This window comes from Schistocerca nitens, chromosome 5, assembly GCF_023898315.1.
Source record: "Schistocerca nitens isolate TAMUIC-IGC-003100 chromosome 5, iqSchNite1.1, whole genome shotgun sequence".
Lineage (NCBI taxonomy): Eukaryota > Metazoa > Arthropoda > Insecta > Orthoptera > Acrididae > Schistocerca > Schistocerca nitens.
The window spans coordinates 551,803,967-551,825,173 of record NC_064618.1 but is presented as its reverse complement, the minus strand read 5'-3'; the positions used below and the strand labels follow the sequence as shown (position 1 = coordinate 551,825,173).

At 42.5% G+C, this 21,207-nt stretch overlaps 1 protein-coding gene across 1 annotated transcript in view; it reads left to right on the top strand.

Annotated features, from left to right (window-relative positions):
* Window positions 1-21,207, top strand: part of LOC126260573 (neuroendocrine convertase 2) — a 1,523,774-nt gene that overhangs the window by 547,900 nt on the left and 954,667 nt on the right. The window contains exon 3 of the mRNA XM_049957908.1: window positions 15,860-15,964. Within this exon, the coding sequence (XP_049813865.1) occupies window positions 15,860-15,964 (105 nt within the window). The remainder of the gene's footprint in view (window positions 1-15,859; window positions 15,965-21,207) is intronic.

Below are 21,207 nucleotides of genomic sequence, written 5' to 3'. Positions count from 1 at the left end.
TCAACTGCTGAGGTCATTAGTCCCCTAGAACTTAGAACTAGTTAAACCTAACTAACCTAAGGACATCACAAACATCCATGCCCGAGGCAGGATTCGAACCTGCGACCGTAGCGGTCCTGCGGTTCCAGACTGCAGCGCCTTTAACCGCACGGCCACTTCGGCCGGCTGAATTTTACTTGTTTAATTTATTATTCGTCAGGTATGTCCCAGCAGATGGAGATTAATCCAATAGTGAGAGTGGTTTGCTAAAGACAGTGGCCGTTGCAAGAAAATAATTTTTCTTTTTGTTAACCTAACTCCAGAAACTACTTAGCCATACGAGACACTTCTAGCCTGCTTAACAGCAACATTTAAAAGCTACGCTTCATGCTTTATTACTCACTTTCTAGCAGGTCTAGAGCATTTACCCGTCATATATATGCCATACAGCCGCTTAAAAGTAGCCATATATAGCATTGTATTTGCTTGCTCTTAGTGGACGAATCCACTTGTACGGAGGTGAAGGTAGCGATAATACCAATTAATTAATAGCCAGAAGTTAGAATTTGTGATACTGTTATGTGTCATTACAGTCTACACTCTGTCATTCTGTAGAATCTTGAGGAGAGACTGTGACAAACATGTGGGCTGTTGCAGGAAGCATTAAGTTTCAGAATGAACGATGCGGATTCTCGAGTTTTAGTCACAGAGAATACGACATGCAGAAAGCAGGGCGACTAAAACTTTATCGATGCTGTATTTTGCCTTCATCGTGGACTTTTTTCTAAATTGAGTACGCTGTTGTTTCGTGTATAGTCTCTGAAACAACACGTAGTCACAGGCCAGACGACTGTAGTTTAAGGTGTCCAAAGTTATTACTAATAAAATCATCATGTGAGACGCTATTATCTATATGGCGTCATATTCTCTCTAGAAAATCTTCAAGAGACCGCGTCGTCCATTTCCAGCATCCATCAACCTTTCAGGTTTACTGCGTTGTACTGCAGTAAGTGAAACTTCTGTGTCACAAAATAAAATGTTTTTCAACACTCTAACGTACCACTACATCTATGCTGGCATTAATCAATGGGCCGCGCGGGATTAGCCGAGCGGTCTAGGGCGCTGCAGTCATGGACTGCGCTGCTGGTCCCGGCGGAGGTTCGAGTCCTCCCTGGGGCATGGGTGTGTGTGTGTCTGTCCTTAGGATAATTTAGGTTAAGTAGTGTGTTAGCTTAGGGATTGATGACCTTAGCAGTTAAGTCCCGTAGGATTTCACACACATTTGAACATTAATCAATGTCAACCGTTCGTGAAGTCTTAGCCAGTCTTTATAGGAAAGAGAAGCAATGTACTTTCTTTCGTCGGAGTTTACTGTGGTGGAAGAATCCTGGATTATACATTATCATAGAGTTGAGGATTGTTATGCTATGGTTTGCCAAGTGAATGCCGGATGTTGAAATTTAATAGTAAAGTAACATGTACACTGATCAGCCAGAACATTACGATCACCAACCTAATAATTGGTGTGTCCACCTCTGGCAAGCTTAAAAGCGGCGACGCTTCGTGGCAATGAGGCCTTGGGGGGTCGCTGGAGGCAGCTAGCACACACACACACAAGTCACGTAATTTCCGGAGATAACTGGGAAGGGGACGATGAGCTCTGGCGCCACGTTCAGTCACATCAGAGATGTGTTCGATCGGATTCAGATCTTGTGAACTGGGAGACCAGAACATCAACTAGAACTGGACACTGTTCCCCTCGAAGCACTCCATCACACTCCTGGCCTTGTGACTTGGAGCATTGTCTTGTTGGAAAATGCAGCGGCCGTCAGGAAACATGATCGTCATGAAGGCCTGTACGATACTCCTTGACCGTCATGGTGCTCCATTGGACCCACTGATGCCCGGGTGAACGTTCCCCAGAGCGTAAAGGAGCCACCGTCAGCTTGTCTCCGTCCCGCAGTACAGGTGTCGAGGAGCCGTTCCCCTGGAAGACGACAGATTCGCACCCTGCCATCGGCATGATGAAGAAGATATCGGGATTCGTCAGACCATGAAACTCTCCGCCACTGCGCCAACGTCCAGTGCTGATGGTCACGTGCCCATTTCAGTCGTAGTTGGCGGTGTCGTGGTGTTAACATTGACACATGCATGGATCGTTGGCTGCGGAGGCTATAGTTAGTGCACAGTGTGTTCAGACACACTTGTACTCAGCCTAGCATTAAAGTGTGATAGTTTCGCCTCAGTTCGTCGCCTGTCCTGTTTTACCAGCCTGCCCAGCCTACGACATCCGACATCTGTAATGAGGGGTAGACGCCCAACCCAAAGACTTCCGGACGTGATTTCACCTTGGGTTCATCACCTCCTGAAGATACTCCCACAGCACTCCTCGAACACCCGACAATCGTGCAGTTTCCGAAGTTCCGAGCCTCCAGGCCATCAAAAACTGCTCTCGGTCAAACCCAGATAGATCGCGTGCCTTTCCCATTATGCAAATGGACAGCACGCTCATTGATACTATATGCACGTGCGTGTGTCTGACTAGCACTCATTCCTCGTCACCTTGTGACGCTCCTATCGCCTAGACGGGTTTATATCGATTTTCGTTCGGTGCTCATAATGTTCTGGCTGATCAGTGTAATTAAATGCAAGCAATTCAGTACAGGGGTTCACAATAAATATAAAATTTATGAGCTGCTCCAGTTGCAGGAATGGTAGATTCAGAAACTACAGTTACCTTTATTTCCCATAAATCACACAAGTGTTTTCTCGTGAAGAAAGTGAAAATGTGTTGTGGGGAATTATGTCTGACACTAAGTCTCATACCCAAATTAAATATCTTCTTAAAAATTATTGCACTATTGACAATATATTCATTTGTATGTACCATCTTTTATGGTAGAAGCAGACAGAGAAGAAAAATACTGTGTCTTGTAAGAGTGCTGACATTTGCTTAATATGTGTTTTAAGACTACGGCTTGAATGAATCGAATTTAAACTGAAGTGGGCTTCAGGTCTGCTTTAGTCAGTTAGCAACATATTAGCTTCTCCTGAACGCTATGTACCTAACTGTAAAAGTGGTCTTCTACACGTAGTGAGTGAGTTGAAAACGTAGGCTGCGGCCATACGAACATGTTTCTCAGGCGCGTTTTTCCAGGGAACTCATGCAACAAGCGCGGCTCTGTCATTGCTGGCCAGACGTGTGCTTTTCTCATGCAGTGCAAGCTGCGGCAACATTTCCTGGGCGCACTTATTGTTGGTGCCAACTAGGAGCGGATTCTCATTAAATAAGAATGCCGTCCTTACGTTGTGTATTACGATAATTCAAATGGTTCAAATGGCTCTGAGCACTATGGGACTTAACTTCTGAGGTCATCAGTCCCCTATAACTTAGAACTACTTGAACCTAACTAACCTAAGGACATCACACACACCCATGCCCGAGGCAGGAGTCGAAACTGCGACCGTAGTGGTCGCGCGGTTTCAAACTGTAGCGCCTATTACGATAATTGTTCACTAGCGGCTGTTAATCTATAAAAGGAGGTACAATGTTTAATTAATATCGGTCTTTATATAGAGGTTCGCCTCTGAATATGTACATATCGATATTTAATAAAAATTTGCTCGTTTTATTCTTTTACATTTCAGTAAATACAACAGAATGATGCAACACTCACACAACAAAAGCTTCACGAATAAATGGCGTAGCACACAGAAAACGCACTGGGAAAGAACATCCCGAAAGGTGTCATACAAAATATAAATTAAAAAGAAAATCCGCAGCGTTTCACCGACCATTTCTAGTGGATCGAACCAAATTCTACAGGTATCTAGGAACTGGAAATTCTCTACATTTTGAGTTTCTTCTCGACCGATCTGCAATTTGCTGGCACTATTAGAAATCTCATTACATCGAATGAAGATTTTACCTAAGTCTTTCTGCAGTTCTCAACGGTCGTCCAACTTTCCTGTAGGCAACAGCACTTTGGCGGGTAATCTTATAACGCTGCTGATTTTATGTCTTAATCGTTAAGAAATATTGACAAATTTATAGATCCTATTACGCTTCACTTGGGACAAACTCGATATTACTTTCGTTTCAGTGGAACATTCTTCCTCCAGTATAACGTACTGGGTTCTTTTAGTCTGATATCCATCAAAATAATCACATATTGGCAAAGATTTTATGGTCGTATATTCATCACCAGAAGACAATATGGCACAATATCGATCGCTTTTAGGAGATCTACAGTTGGAAAGATGTTATTTATGAATAGAGCAATCAGTGTGTCACACATTTGTTTTCCTTAATCTCTGCTGACTCTTTGAGAGAAACTTGTGTTCCTCGAGGAACGTCATAATGTTTAAGCTTCGAACATGCAATATGATTCTGTAACACAAGAAGAGTGGTCTGTAATTTCCTGTATCAGATCCTTTATGTTTTTGTGTGCAGGAGTGACCCGCACACTTTCCTACTCGCGTAGAATATTCGCTTAACTAGAATTGTCGATAAATACGACCTAGGAAAGGAGAATATTCCACAGCGTATTCAGTGTAAAATATATTTCGCATTCCATTACATTCTTGTGCCTAGCTCGCTTTGTCTTCATAGTTTTTCCATGGCGGAGTGCCAGTACAAACAATTCTCATTTGTGAGTCTGCACGGAAATAAAATATGCTAGTCCCCTGACGGAAATATCTTTTTAAAAGTGGCATTTCATGCTTCTGCTGACTTCAGTTTCAGCACCATTGAATTCACGAGAGACTAAGTAGAAGGTCTGGACCCGTACATTGACTAATGAACAGACATTCACTGGACATTCTAATACCACTTTCATGAGGATGTGACTTTGACAATTATTGTACGCTTCACGTAAGGCCGTTATTTTTTAAAAATGGCTCTGAGCACTATGGGACTTAACATCTGAGGTCATCAGTCCCGTAGAACTTAGAACTACTTAAACCTAACTAACCTAAGGACATCACACACATCCATTACCGAGGCAGGATTCGAACCTGCGACCGTAGAGGTAGCGCGGATCCAGACTGAAGCGCCTAGAACCGCTCGCCCACACCGAGCGGCGTTATTTTTTACCAAAACACAAGTTCGTCCAATTGTTTTCCCTGCACTCTCTTTTGTAGATAAAGCGTATATGTCCCTATTTACACAACATTCTCCTCATAGTTTCATCACTCCAAGGTGGGTCATTACCATCTTTGGTTACTTGATAGGTACACCACGGTTTAAAATGTCTTCCACCTTCAATTACAATTGTTCTGATTTTGCTCCATCTAAACTAAACGTTCTTAGTTCGTCCTTTCCATAGTGACTGCCTACCAGTTAGACCAAAGACCTAGCTTTGATTAGGCCTTTTTGCCTTTGGTGAGTATCGTTTCTGTAATAGCAACCGCGGGCTTTCAAAAAATTAATAGTGGCCTTCAACTACGTACCCTCAGACTCAGAGCTGAAAAATTAAATGTTTTGGCTGGTTTCGTTGTCTAGGGGCTGGGATACGTAGTTTCCGCATTACATGCCAAATACTACTGAGTCTACAGTATACAATATGAATACACACATGAATCGAATGGTCAAAGGTTCCTATCACAGTTGAATGTAACATAGAAATTTATAAATGAAAGATTTCAATTAAATAAAATCTGCAGGTACTATTTTAACGACTGTAAATGATGAGTATGGTAGCAGAAGTACCTTTAAGAAGGCCACTTATTACTGTAAACACTTATTTGTGTCGATGGCCCAGCAATTAAATAAAATATAAGTTGAACAACAGGGAAACATTAGATTCTTACTTCACGTAATTAGTTATGAACAACAACAAAGCTAGTGAGATATTCGCTTCTAAACGCATACTACGTCTTCACTGCAAAAGCCATGGATATCTCACAAGTGCACAAATCAGCACTACGAAATATTTCTACAAGTAATTCCCACGAGGACGCGCAAACTGCTCAACACTCTCCAAGTATTTCCTGCGACCGTCCGTCGCGCCTTCCCGTCCAGAACTCTCCAGTGTCCTGTGCGACCCGATGCTCCTACCCCACTTCCATACAGTCTCTCCATTGACTTCGGTAGTCGCTTACTGTAGTAACGAGCGCTGTGATTTGCTAGAGCTGTCCCGCCATGTCTCCAATGCACAGTCACAAACATACTGAAACACATACGAATTACTGGATTTACATTTAAATAACTGGAAATGAAATAAATATTCCTACAGATGGACCAAGGATGAATATGGACACAACCACTCATAATCTGCAATAGCTTCACACGACCACTGTTTCCTCCCGGTAACTTTTACTTTGCCTTTCTGTTCTCTTTTATCAGACTTGCTTAAGTATTAGAACGACTGTTGAGTTGCACTGTTTGATCTATTAAACTGAGGTAATTATCGCAGAAGATATAGCAGTACACAGAAGAGTACCACGGACCATGCTTTCACCTCGCCTGCAACAGGCCATTTAGTCGCACCTTACTTCCATGGAACACCAGCGTCACGCAACTCCCGCCATCAGTTTTCCACCTTAAAAAAGTTGTTGGCCTCAGATCGTATTCTGAGAACGTAGCACTGCTGCAAACTTGTTAGGTATGCAAAATATGTTAAAAGAATTTGTGCAGTCAAGCGAGAAATTGTAGTTTAAATTATTATTTATTTTATTTTATTTACAAGTGGCAAGGAACTTATCGACCATACGCCTGCTCTACAAGTCTCTCCCATTTCGTCCCGTTGAGTGCACCGTTTCTCCATTCAGTGTTCATGTGTATCCTAGTTGTGTCCCCCCTAATGTTATCTCTCCACTTACTTCTGGGTCTTCCTCTTCCCCTCGTTCCTCTATTGTCCTTCCGAATGCTATTTTAGGTAGTCTGTTTTCAGTCATTCTTGCTATATCGCCTGCCCAGTTCAACCTTCTCTTCTTCAGAACATCTACGATGTTACGGTGTTTGTACAGTTCTCTTAATTCATTTTTCTTTTCCTCCATTCCATGTTATCTTCGTCATATACTGGACCAAAAGTTTTTCTTAGTTATTTATTTATTTAGCGTATGGGTCATAACATCAAGTAAAAATTACAGAAACAACACGATTTAAAAAAAATCACATATGTATAAACAGAACAATAGATAACAGTTTGTAGATAAGGACACCACCAATTGTCCAGCTTAGATAATATATAGTCGATTGCCCTTTGTATCACCATTAGGAAATCCTGTGGGTCACCCCCATATGCCCTTAGTGGGCATTCCTGCACGATGTGTTTGACCGTCTGTCTCTCAGCGCCACAGTCGCAAGCGGCCGAAGGAAGTTTACCCCATCTGTGTAAGGAGTCGGCGTATCTCCCACAGTTGGTTCTGATGCGATTAAGAGTTGACCAAACTTTGCGAGGGCAATCAAATCCTTTTGGTTTACTAAAGATGCATGGCATACTGTGGCAGTTTACTGCTGTTCTGCTCTCCCACTCCTCTTTTCATCGGTCATTTATTTTAAAGTTGGTTTTGTGCAGCGCCTGTGAGGTTTTTAGTGGAGGATGCCTAGACCGGAGTCGGTTTCCTTGGATGTCGTGAGTATCTTCATGGATTTGTAATTGGAGGTTGGTGATGATTTTTTGAAATTCTCTAACCAGAGCGTGTTCTCGGCGCAGGTTAGGAGGGGCTATGTTACTTAGAACGGGCAGCCACACTGTAGGAGTTGGCCTGATTGTGCCTGATATAATACGCATTGTTGCATTAAGTTGGCTATCTACCATGTGTGTGTGTTTGCTGTTGAGCCACACTGGGGCACAGTATTCTGCCACTGGATACACCAAGCCAAGTGCGGATATTCTTAAGATAGATGCTGTGGAGCCCCAAGTGGTGCCACAGAGCTTCTGCAATATGTTGTTGCGTGTTTTAAGTTACGCTGCAGTTTTCGTCAGGTGTTCTTTGAATGTCAGTGTCCTATCTAGGGTAACCCCAAGGTACTTTGGTTGATTGTTGTGATTTAGATGTACCTGTGGTCTAGGGGTAGCGTCTTTGATTCATAATCAAAACGTTTTCGGTCCCGGGTTCGATTCCCGCCACTGCCTAAATTTTGACAAATAATCAGCATTGGCGGCCGAAAGACTTCCGGCATAAGAAGTCAGCCTCATTCTGCCAACGGCCTTGTCAAAGAAGGCGGAGGAGCGGATAGAGGTTCAGGACACTCTTGTCCTGGGGGTGGGAAATTGCCCCTAAAGGCGGAAGAATCAGCAATGATCAAAGACATGAGCATGCAGAAGGCAATGGAAACCACTGCATTAAACACACGTAACGTGTATCCACAGGACATGTGGCCTGTAATTGAAGAAGTGTCATGATGATCTCTCCATTGGCAAAAGATTTCGGAATAGTCCCCCATTCGGATCTCCGGGAGGGGACTGCCAAGGGGGAGGTTACCATGAGAAAAAGATTGAATAATCAACGAAAGGATAACGTTCTACGAGTCGGGGCGTGGAATGTCAGAAGCTTGAACGTGGTAGGGAAACTAGAAAATCTGAAAAGGGAAATGCAAAGGCTCAATCTATATATAGTAGGGGTCAGTGAAGTGAAGTGGCAGGAAGACAAGGATTTCTGGTCAGATGAGTATCGGGTAATATCAACAGCAGCAGAAAATGGTATAACAGTTGTAGGATTCGTTATGAATAGGAAGGTAGTGCAGAGGGTGTGTTACTGTGAACAGTTCAGTGACCGGTTGTTCTAATCAGAATCGACAGCAGACCAACACCGACAACGATAGTTCAGGTATACATGCCGACGTCGCAAGCTGAAGATGAACAGATAGAGAAAGTGTATGAGGATATTGAAAGGGTAATGCAGTATGTAAAGGGGGACGAAAATCTAATAGTCATGGGGGACTGGAATGCAGTTGTAGGGGAAGGAGTAGAAGAAAAGATTACAGGAGAATATGGGCTTGATACAAGGAATGAAAGAGGAGAAAGACTAATTGAGTTCTGTAACAAGTTTCAGCTAGTAATAGCGAATACCCTGTTCAAGAATCACAAGAGGAGGAGGTATACTTGGAAAAGGCCGGGAGATACGGGAAGATTTCAATTAGATTACATCATGGTCAGACAGAGATTCCGAAATCAGATACTGGATTGTAAGGCGTACCCAGGAGCAGATATAGACTCAGATCACAATATAGTAGTTATGAAGAGTAGGCTGAAGTTCAAGACATTAGTCAGGAAGAATCAATACGCAAAGAAGTGGGATACGGAAGTACTAAGGAATGACGAGATACGTTTGAAGTTCTCTAACGCTATAGATACAGCAATAAGAAATAGCGCAGTAGGCAGTACAGTTGAAGAGGAATGGATATCTCTAAAAAGGGCCATCACAGAAGTTGGGAAGGAAAACATATGTACAAAGAAGGTAGCTGCTAAGAAACCATGGGTAACAGAAGAAATACTTCAGTTGATTGATGAAAGGAGGAAGTACAAACATGTTCCGGGAAAATCAGGAATACAGACATACAAGTCGCTGAGGAATGAAATAAATAGGAAGTGCAGGGAAGCTAAGACGAAATGGCTGCAGGAAAAATGTGAAGACATCGAAAAAGATATGATTGTCGGAAGGATAGACTCAGCATACAGGAAAGACAAAACAACCTTTGGTAACATTAAAAGCAACGGTGGTAACATTAAGAGTGCAACGGGAATTCCACTGTTAAATGCAGAGGAGAGAGCAGATAGGTGGAAAGAATACATTGAAAGCCTCTATGAGGGTGAAGATTTGTGTGATGTGATAGAAGAAGAAACAGGAGTCGATTTAGAAGAGCTAGGGGATCCAGTATTAGAATCGGAATTTAAAAGAGCTTTGGAGGACTTACGGTGAAATAAGGCAGAAGGGATAGATAACATTCCATCAGAATTTCTAAAATCATTGGGGGAAGTGGCAACAAAACGACTATTCACGTTGGTGTGTAGAATATATGAGTCTGGCGACATACCATCTGACTTTCGGAAAAGCATCATCCACACAATTCCGAAGACGGCAAGAGCTGACAAGTGCGAGAATTATCGCACAATCAGCTTAACAGCTCATGCATCGAAGCTGCTTACAAGAATAACATACAGAAGAATGGAAAAGAAAATTGAGAATGCGCTAGGTGACGATCAGTTTGGCTTTAGGAAAAGTAAAGGGACGAGAGAGGCAATTCTGACGTTACGGCTAATAATGGAAGCAAGGCTAAAGAAAAATCAGGACACTTTCATAGGATTTGTCGACCTGGAAAAAGCGTTCGACAATATAAAATGGTGCAAGCTGTTCGAGATTCTGAAAAAAGTTGAGGTAAGCTATAGGGAGAGACGGGTCATATGCAATATGTACAACAACCAAGAGGGAATAATAAGAGTGGACGATCAAGAACGAAGTGCTCGTATTAAGAAGGGTGTAAGACAAGGCTGTAGCATTTCGCCCCTACTCTTAAATCTGTACATCGAGGAAGCAATGATGGATATAAAAGAAAGGTTCAGGAGTGGAATTAAAATACAAGGTGAAAGGATATCAATGATACGAATCGCTGATGACATTGCTATCCTGAGTGAAAGTGAAGAAGAATTAAATGATCTGCTGAACGGAATGAACAGTCTAATGAGTACACAGTATGGTTTGAGAGTAAATCGGAGAAAGACGAAGGTAATGAGAAGTAGTAGAAATGAGAACAGCGAGAAACTTAACATCAGGATTGATGGTCACGAAGTCAATGAAGTTAAGGAATTCTGCTACCTAGGCAGTAAAATAACCAATGACGGACGGAGCAAGGAGGACATCAAAAGCAGACTCGCTATGGCAAAAAGGGCATCTCTGGCCAAGAGAAGTCTACTAATATCAAATACCGGCCTTAATTTGAGGAAGAAATTTCTGAGGATGTACGTCTGGAGTACAGCATTGTATGGTAGCGAAACATGGACTGTGGGGAAACCAGAACAGAAGAGAATCGAAGCATTTGAGATGTGGTGCTATAGACGAATGTTGAAAATTAGGTGGACTGATAAGGTAAGGAATGAGGAGGTTCTACGCAGAATCGGAGAGGAAAGGAATATGTGGAAAACACTGATAAGGAGAAGGGACAGGATGAAGAAGGGACAGGATGATAGGATATCTGCTAAGACATGAGGGAATGACTTCCATGGTACTAGAGGGAGCTGTAGAGGGCAAAAACTGTAGAGGAAGACAGAGATTGGAATACGTCAAGCAAATAATTGAGGACGTAGGTTGCAAGTGCTACTCTGAGATGAAGCATCAAACCAGTTAGTAGACTGATGACCAAAAGAAAAAAGTAATTTCCCGTCCAGATATACATGTAGTTCTCTGTTGGCCTTTTTGTTGTTCAAATGGAAGGCAGATACTTCCGTCTTTGGAGCACTGGGTTGTAGCCTCCATTTTCGAAAGTACTCGCTGTGAATCCCTAGGTCCCTCTTAAGGATATCTTCGGCAGTTTCTATATTTCTGTGGGCTGTTGCCAGAGCCCAGTCGTCACATAACCAAATTTGCGCGATCTGGTTGCAGGCATGTCGGCGATGTAAAGGCGGAAAAGAAGGGGCGCAAGGACAGAGCCTTGTGGGAGTCCATTATTGAGTTTCATCTGTTTACTTCTCTCATTCCCCATTATTACTTGGAAGGTTCTATTTGACAACATATCGTCAATGAGGTTGGTTATTTTCTTGCAGGGGACGGCACAGATTAATTTGTACATGAGTCCCTGTTTCCAAACTTTATAAATATTAGCTTCACATCCGTATAATGTTACTGGTATAATGGTCGACAAGCGGATTTTTAAGTAGTACTAAGTTATCTTTTCTGTAAGATTTTGATAAAACTAAAGAGTGTTTTGTTCACTGTTGCTAGTCGGGCATCTACTTCTATATCCATTCGATTATTGTTACTAAAGGGACTCCCTAAGTACTTGAAATGGCCAACTGTTTTGAAAGTGAATCCATCTATAGCCAAGGGTGCATCACATTGGTTTTTCTTACTTATGACCAAATATTCTGTCTTCTCTTTATTAAGATTTAATCCTGCTTTCCCAGCAATTTTGATATAATTTTGCATCATTTTGGTTAATTCTGTTTTGGAAATACTTATTACTGCTATATCATCTGCTTAGGCAAGTCTAATAATGTTCTTCTCCTGCATTTAGATCCCGTGTGGATGAGTTTTAATAAATTCTCTATCGAACTTCACTAAGATGAGGTTAAAAAAAATTGGCGAAATGGCTCCTCCCTGTCTCAATCCAGTAACACCTTAAAATTGTCTCCTTCTCCTGCAATTGTCTTGATACGACATAAAGTTTCGTATGTACAGATTTTAATTATGTCTACGTTATCGTAGGCCTTTTTGAAATCTAGAAATAATACGCGGCTCCTCCCGTTGGAGGTTCGAGTCCTCCTCGGGCATGGGTGTGTCTGTCGTCCATAGCGTAAGTTAGTTTAAGTTAGATTAAGTAGTATACAAGCTTAGGGACCGATGACCAAAGGAGTTTGGTCCCATAAGCCAAAACAAAAAAGAGAAAAGTATGTGTACACACACATTGAATTCCCACTCGTTTAAGTACAGTTTAAATATCAACATAAAAATATTTGTGTAGTGTTTTTAGACCATATTTAGCCCGCATGGTGCACGCCGTACAGATCTGTCACAAAGCGGTAAATGTAGTGTCGAAACAGTACGGTTAGCAACTACACTCGAGAGCGAGAATGGGCTTTCACTGTTCCACTGTAGACTACACGCTACGATAGTTCCATAGTAGAGACCATAGAGACGCGTGCTGATAAGAGACATGCTATTCACATACATACTTCATACCTAAGTCTTGCATCCTCATCGCCAGAAATTAAAAAAAAAAATGAAGTCACTTTAATAAGTTCGCTCTGCGGAGCTCTGACAATAGAGTTGCATTTGGCCTGAATTATCGTCTGCTGAAGTTCCTCGTAATTTACATTACACTGACTTGTAACATGGTCAACAAACACCGCATTTAGGTAAACCCTGGTCTGCCATAATCATTCACAATTACTGAAATCGATTTTGAAAATTTTTACCTAATATTTGCGCAACATTGGGAAGTTAAGTGAAGTCGCTAGGAGCAACAGTCAAATCACACTGTCAAATGTTTTTAATGTTGTGTCTTTGTTAAATATACGTCAATTCACATACTGTTAAATACAGTTAATGTGCTATACTTATCGATGTAATAAGCCTTGTAACGTACATGTATTTACTAAGAGAAATGTAGAGAGATTCAGTGATTCTACACCGTATATTTTCATGTCGTATCTGAAACACAAACAGGAGTTAAGACGTGGAGTGAAGATGCTAAATGGTGGAGAGCCTTGGAACAGCGTTCCTGTAGAAGCATTCTGCAGTTGCACCCGTGAGAGTTGGTTCAAATGGCTCTGATCACTATGGGACTTAACATGTAAGGTCATCAGTCCCCTAGAACTTAGAACTACTTAAACCTAACTAACTTAAGGACATCACACACATCCATGCCCGCGGCAGGATTCAAACCTGCGACCGTAGCGGTCGCGCGGTTCCAGACTGTAGCGCCTAGAACCGCTCGGCCACACTGGTCGGCCCCGTGAGAGTTGTTAATCCAAACAAAACAGGAATGACATAGACCTAAGACTTCTGCTGGAAAACGGGATGTACGAGTAATTGTGCGGAACAACACACCTTAAGGCTAGCAATGCCAGTGCGTTTTCCATAAAGTGTATGTATTGCCACAAGGGGAACAGTAGTACTTTATGCCGACAACAAAAATCGAAGACCAACAAGCCTTCTAGGCGCTACAGTCTGGAACCGCGCGACCGCTGCGGTCGCAGGTTTGAATCCTGCCTCGGGCATGGATGTGTGTGATGTCCTTAGGTTAGTTAGATTTAAGTTGTTCTAAGTTCTAGGGGACTGATGACCTCAGAAGTTCAGTCCCATAGTGCTCAGAGCCATTTGAACCATTTGAAAATTTTGAATTGTGAAACACATCACTAGGTAACAATATTTTCAGAAGGTGGGCATAAAGTACCCTCTTCCCTTGCTATTGCGAGGGGTGACAGATATCTTGTATATGAAACAGAGGAATGGGAAGAAAAGAGAAAGGGCGCGTAGGAAACTAGTGACTTCCAGGCACACAGTGCATTGTGAAATTAAATGCAATGGCGAAAGTTGAAAATTTGTGCCGGACCGGGACTCGATCCCGCAGTTACCGCTTCCCATGAGTCTTAACATCTCTTTTTGTCTCTCTGTATATCTCTCTATTATTAAAAAAATTAAAAAGGAGGAGGGAGTGGACGAAGTGGGCAGGGATCACAATCCGATGCCTGGCCAAAATGTCACGTTGACTTTCCACAGGAACCAAGGAAAGCATAGGGAAGGTGGAGTAGAGATACAAAGAACATAAATGATTCATTTACTTTTCCTTTTTTGTTGTTTCTTTTTTATTAAAAATATATATTATCAAAACTAGGGACAATAGCAGGAAACCTACGTCACGAGGAGGAGAGAGCGACAAATTACCATACTCGGTGAAACTACCGACGCATATTTTCATGGAGACATTCTGAAGACGAGAGAAAAATGGTTCAAATGGCTCTGAGCACTATGGGACTTAACATCTGAGGTCATCAGTCCCCTAGAACTTAGAACTAGTTAAACCTAACTAACCTAAGGACATCACACACATCCACGCCCGAGGCAGGATTCGAACATGTGTCCGTAGCGGTCGCGCGGTTCCAGACTGAAGCGCCTACAACCGATGGGCCACTCCGACCGTCAAGACGAGAGAATAACAGGTTATAAGTGTAGAAAAAGCGTGGCTCAACTCCTCATTGGACCATCACCCTGTCTATGGGGTCTCTGGGGTGGGTTAAGAAAGACGCTACAGAGGAAATTGGACAAAAATTGTCTTTATTTGGGACTGAGGACAACTGCACAGCGGCGTTCATTAAGGAAGTGCCAAAAATCAAGGACATTTTTCTCACCGTCGGCAAACAAATCTACTTCACAGCGTTCGCCTTTGTTTGAGGGAAGTCCGGAAAGAGCAGCAAGTGAGAAGTTATCCGATGAGAAGTCGTGCAGGTAATTATGGCTAGCATCTGTAGCACCAAGAACCGCTTCGGACATTTGGACACAGTTCCTGACCGACCCACATTTACAACTTACAGTACGCTGCAATGCAGCGCCACTCGTCCATTAACACCCAACTCGCAGGTTATTGATTCCCGTTACAGTTTGGACGATATTAACGTATCCACACTGAAGTAAATATCGTGGGACGTATACGAATAGCGTCAGTTGTGTCGGACATGTGCAACAGAACTGGCACTACTTGTGTACAATAAAGTTTTCCTCTCCAGGACACTGCTCAGTCCTGGAGGAGGAGGGGATTAGTGTTTAACATCCCGTCAACGAAGAGGTCATTAGAGACGGAGCACGAGCTCGAATTAGAGAAGGATGGGGAAGGAAATCGGCAGTGCCCTTTCACAGGAACCGTCCCGGCATTTGCCTGAAACGATTTAGGGTTCTCACGGAAAATTTAAATCAGAACGGCCGGACGCCGGTTTGAACCGTCATTCTCCCGAACAGCGCAGTCCTACCAACGCAGTGGCTTCCCACGACGAATTAAATTATTGCTGTCCATTATATGTTGCGCAAACAGACTAAAATCATAACATTGCCACCATGCTTCAACTTTAACCACAAAATAATTATTGTTGCGGTTATCCGCAGATATTGATACCTGTACAGATTGTTTACGCAGAAAGGAACACGTGAACCTACGTTTCCGTGGAGCTGACGCTTTATTTAACTGCAGACTGAATGAAACAGCTGGCTGCGGTGTCTGTTGCAGGTGCTGGGCTCGGACCGGGAGTTCCACTTCGTGCACCGCGCGCTGCCGCACGCTCGCAGCAAGCGTAGCGTCCCGCACGTGCGCCGCCTCAAGGTGGACCCCCTGGTGAGTACACACTTCTGGCCGGCTGCTGCAGCTGCTGCAACTGCTGCTGCTACTCTCGTCTCTTCACCTATCTCTGCTTTCACCGACTGTCCACATGAAACCGTTTTGTGGACCAAGTGTACGCCATTTACTTGTACGCTAACTAGGGATGAACAGCATTTGAGGTAACTGTGAAAATGATGTGGTTATTGAGTCATACCTGTTAACCAAATAATACGTTCGAAGTTGGATCCTGTTAAATATTTTATAGAGTAATATTCATTGAAATAAAAGCGAGTTTTCACAGCTCACTTCATTTCTGGATAGCAACCGGAAAACAGTTCAGTTTTTTGCAGTTTTGTCATACGATGACATGGTTGGAGACCGTGGCTGTTATTTGAAGACAAATGTTGTTGGTGTTGGGACAGCAGCCAGCCACAAATTTACTTTCAGTTCCTTTATTCAAAAGGTACCGTTACCGGTTTCGAATCATTGTGATTCATCTTCAGACGGTTCACACACTTTCCTTATAACATGTGGTGTGTTTTTTTACAGATTAATTGTCCTAAAATATAAATAATACATCATTATAAGCACGCCAGACACAGATGGTTTGCGTTACAGATTTTCGTTGCATGTGACTTACGTGAAATGTCTGTTTGGTGTGTTTGTTTTCATAACATTCGTCCAACAAATGTGAATTCATTCCCACTGCATTCTTATTGTTGCACATGTAAATTTTTCTCACTGAACACTTTAGATTTGTCACTGAGAAGATTTCTACCATGCACCACATGTTTAGATACATACAAACAGCTTAGAAACATAAGAGTATCAAAGATGATATGATATATTGTAACATTTGAAGATGTCCTATGTTTGGAAAGGATCATATTTTCACTTACGCAGCTGAAATGCATTTTCCACTAGTACAGAGACATTGATTTTTTGAGTTGATACTGTTACATTAATCATAAAGTTTTTTTAATACTGTATAGGTAAAATAGTACATTATTTAATTTCATTTAGCATCATGAGAATTATAGTAACATATAAATTTGCTACTTGATCTGCAGATAGGCGTAGTAATATTATTTGCTTTGGAGGTTGGAAAATAATTTTTGGAAATTTTTAGGAAAGGGGTGTTAGCTAACTCCGTTTCTTCATTAGGGATATAGTCTGGGGCGCTGTTTTTCTGTGTGTGCATTTCTATTTCTTCTAATATATTCATGGTGGCTCCTTTTTCTGCTAGATGTAAAATTTTTAAGTTGTTCTCAATGTTTATCACTGAATGTTTTTCTTCAGCAATATGGGCTGTAAAAAAAACACACCACATGTTATAAGGAAAGCGTGTAAACCGGCTGAAGATGAATCACGATGATTCGAAATCGGTAACGGTACCCTTTGAATAAAGGAACTGAAAGTGAATTTGTGGCTGGTTGCTGTCCCAACACCATCAACATTTGAGTTCAGTTTTTATTCTTCTTACAGATAAAACTTCCCTAGTTTTAAACAAATCAGTACCACTCCTGCCCTTTAATTCTTTGAGTGATACCGGTTTCTGCCTGAAACCACAATTTGTTTTTTAATACCAGTGCATTTCGCATGAAACCGCCATTACTACTGCAAGACAGACGCCTCTAATGTAAAACTGAGGTTCTTCTACTAATGTAGTGCATTCTAGCAATCACTTACAACGTTTAAGCAACGGTCGGCGCAGAGGTTATGCTACGTTATTGCAGAAGATTGAGACATGTGTTTTTCCTTTTTGTGAACACATTGAGGTGATCGTGACAGTGTAAGTTTGTATCACTTACTGAAACATTAAAGATCGCAAACAATCATTTATTTCAGAATGATGACCGGTTTCGGCTTTTATGTTGGCGATCTTCAGATCTACGGCACGATACAGCTGAAGTCGTCCGTGCAAAGAACAGTTCGTGATACCATGGTTGTTTACTGATCTATGTCCAACAACGCTATATCTAAGTATCTGAAGTTAGTGTAGCGTAAATTTCAGTTCGTACTATTGCTTAAACGAGTATTTTCTAAATGAAGCTACTGGAGTAGTATGTACTTTGGAAGTAAATCTATTAATTTTAGGTAATTTTTACTCCTTATTTAGGGCTATAATTTCTTTTAGACAGTATGAGTTCAGGGAAGTTTAGAGACGCGGGAACGTGTCCAGGAAAAACGGAAATTGCTTTCAGAAGTAAGCCATGATTTGCTGAGTAGCTGTAAAATGAATATTCCAGTATTTACAAATTGAAACCACCTCCTTAAAACAGTTATATATATCACTCCGTCTTCAGGCCACAAGTGGCCCCTTCGGGACCATCCGACCGCCGTGTCACCCTCAGTTGAGGATGCGGATAGGAGGGGCATGTGGTCAGCACACTGCTCTCCCGGTCGTTAGGATGGTTTTCTTTGACCGGAGCCGCTACTTTTCGGTCGAGTAGCTCCTCAATTGGCATCACGAGGCTGAGTGCACCCCGAAAAATGGCAACAGCGCATGGCGACTGGATGGTCACCCATCCAAGTGCCGGCCACGCACGACAGCGCTTGACTTTGGTGACCTCACGGGAACCGGTGTATCCACTGTGGCAAGGCCGTTGCCCGCCCTTAAAACAATTCGTTGTTTATTTTTTGCCATTTTCTTTGTATGAATTGCCTACTGTTATGATGCAGGTCAATTTAAAAAAAAATTATATTATTGGGACTCAAACGGTCTGTAGTCGGCAGCATCAAAGTTCAGTCTTGCATTTTTTTTACGCACACATAACTTCGTCCGCAGCTCGTGGTCTAGTGGCGCCGGCACGGTAGCTCAGCGTGTTCGCTCAGAGGGTTTAGCTACCCTCTGTAATAAAAAACTGAGTGAAAAAAAAAGTGGCTAGCGTTTCCGCCTCTGGATCACAGCGCCCGAAGTTCGATTCCCGAGCGGGTCTGGGATTTTCTCCACCCGGGGACTGGCTTTTTGTGTTGTCCTCACCATTTCATCATCATTCAGAAAGTGGCGAGCTGTACAGTGAAAAAATTTTAAATTTGTACGGGCGCTGGTAACTACGCAATCGATCGCCCCACAAAACAAATATCATCATCCGCCGGTAACGATGTTATCTGCGAACATTCTATCGCGGAAGTGTCGTTTCACAATGCAGCCCTTACTAGATTCTCCCCCCCCCCACCCCCGCCCCAATGAACCATGGACCTTGCCGTTGGTGGGGAGGCATGCGTGCTTCAGCGATACAGATAGCCGTACCGTAGGTGCAACCACAACGGAGGGGTATCTGTTGAGAGGCCAGACAAACATGTGGTTCCTGAAGAGGGGCAGCAGCCTTTTCAGTAGTTGCATGGGCAACAGCCTGGATGATTGTCTGATCTGGCCTTGTCATACGAACCAAAACGGCCTTGCTGTGCTGGTACTGCGAACGGCTGAAAGCAAGGGGAAACTACAGCCGTAATTTTTCCCGAGGGCATGCAGCTTTACTGTATGGTTAATGGTGATGGCGTCCTCCTGGGTAAAATATTCCGGAGGTAAAATAGCCCCCCATTCGGATCTCCGGGCGGGGACTACTCATGAGAACGTCGTTCTCAGGAGAAGGAAACTGGCGTTCTACGGATCGGAGCGTGGAATGTCAGATCCCTGAATCGGGCAGGTAGGTTAGAAAAATTAAAAAGGGAAATGGATAGGTTAGATATAGTGGGAATTAGTGAAGTTCGGTGGCAGGAGGAACAAGACATTTGGTCAGGTGATTACAGGGTTATAAATACAAAATCACATAGGGGTAATGCAGGAGAGGGTTTAATAATGAATAAAAAATAGGAATGCGGGTAAGCTGCATTATTGTGGCCAAGATAGACACGAAGCCCACGCCTACTACAGGAGTACAAGTTTATATGCCAACTAGCTCTGCAGATGACGAAGAAATTGAAGAAATGTATGACGAAATAAAAGAAATAATTCAGATAGTGAAGGGAGACGAAAATTTAAGTCATGGGTGACTGGAATTCGGCAGTAGGGAAAGGGAGAGAAGGAAACGTAGTAGGTGAATATGGATTGGGGGTAAGAAATGAAAGAGGAAGCTGCCTGGTAGAATGTTGCACAGAGCACAACTTAATCACAGCTAACACTTGGTTCAAGAATCATAAAAGAAGGTTGTATACATGGAAGAAGGCTGGAGATACTGGCAGATTTCAGATAGATTATATAATGGTAAGACAGAGATTTAGGAACCAGGTTTTAAATTGTAAGACATTTCCAGGGGCAGATGTGGACTCTGACCACAATCTATTGGTTGTGAACTGTAGATTAAAACTGAAGAAACTGCAAAAAGGTGGGAATTTAAAGGGATGGGATCTGGATAAACTGACTAAGTCAGAGGTTGTACAGAGTTTCAGGGAGAGCGTAAGGGAACAAATGGCAGGAATGGGGGAAAGAAATACAGTAGAAGAAGAATGGGTAACTTTGAGGGATGAAATAGTGAAGACACCAGAGGATCAAGTAGGTAAAAAGACAAGGGCTAGTAGAAATCCTTGGGTAACAGAAGAAATATTGAATTTAATTGATGAAAGGAGAAAATATAAAAATGCAGTAACTGAAGCAGGCAAAAAGGAATACGAACGTCTCAAAAATGTAATCGACAGGAAGTGCAAAATGGCTAAGGAGGGATAGCTAGAGGATAAAGGTAAGGATGTAGAGGCTTATCTCACTAGGGGTAAGATAGATACTGCCTACAGGAAAAGTGAAGAGACCTTTGGAGAAAAGAGAACCACTTGTATGAATATTAAGAGCTCACATGGAAACCCAGTTCTAAGCAAAGAAGGGAAGGCAGAAAGGTGGAAGGAGTATATAGAGGGTCTATACAAGGGCAATGTACTTGAGGACAATATTATGGAAATGGAAGAGGATGTAGATGAAGATGAAATGGGAGATACGATACTGCGTGAAGAGTTTGACAGAGCACTGAAAGACCTCAGTCGAAACAAGGCCCCGGGAGTAGACAACATTCCATTAGAACTACTGACGGCCTTGGGAGAGCAAGTCATGACAAAACTCTACCATCTGGTGAGCAAGATGTATGAGACAGGCGAAATACCCTCAGACTTCAAAAAGAATATAATAATTCCAATCCCAAAGAAAGCAGGTGTTGACAGATGTGAAAATTACCGAACTATCAGTTTAAGAAGTCACAGCTGTAAAATACTAACGCGAATTGTTTACAGACGAATGGAAAAACTAGTAGAAGCCGACCAAGGGGAAGATC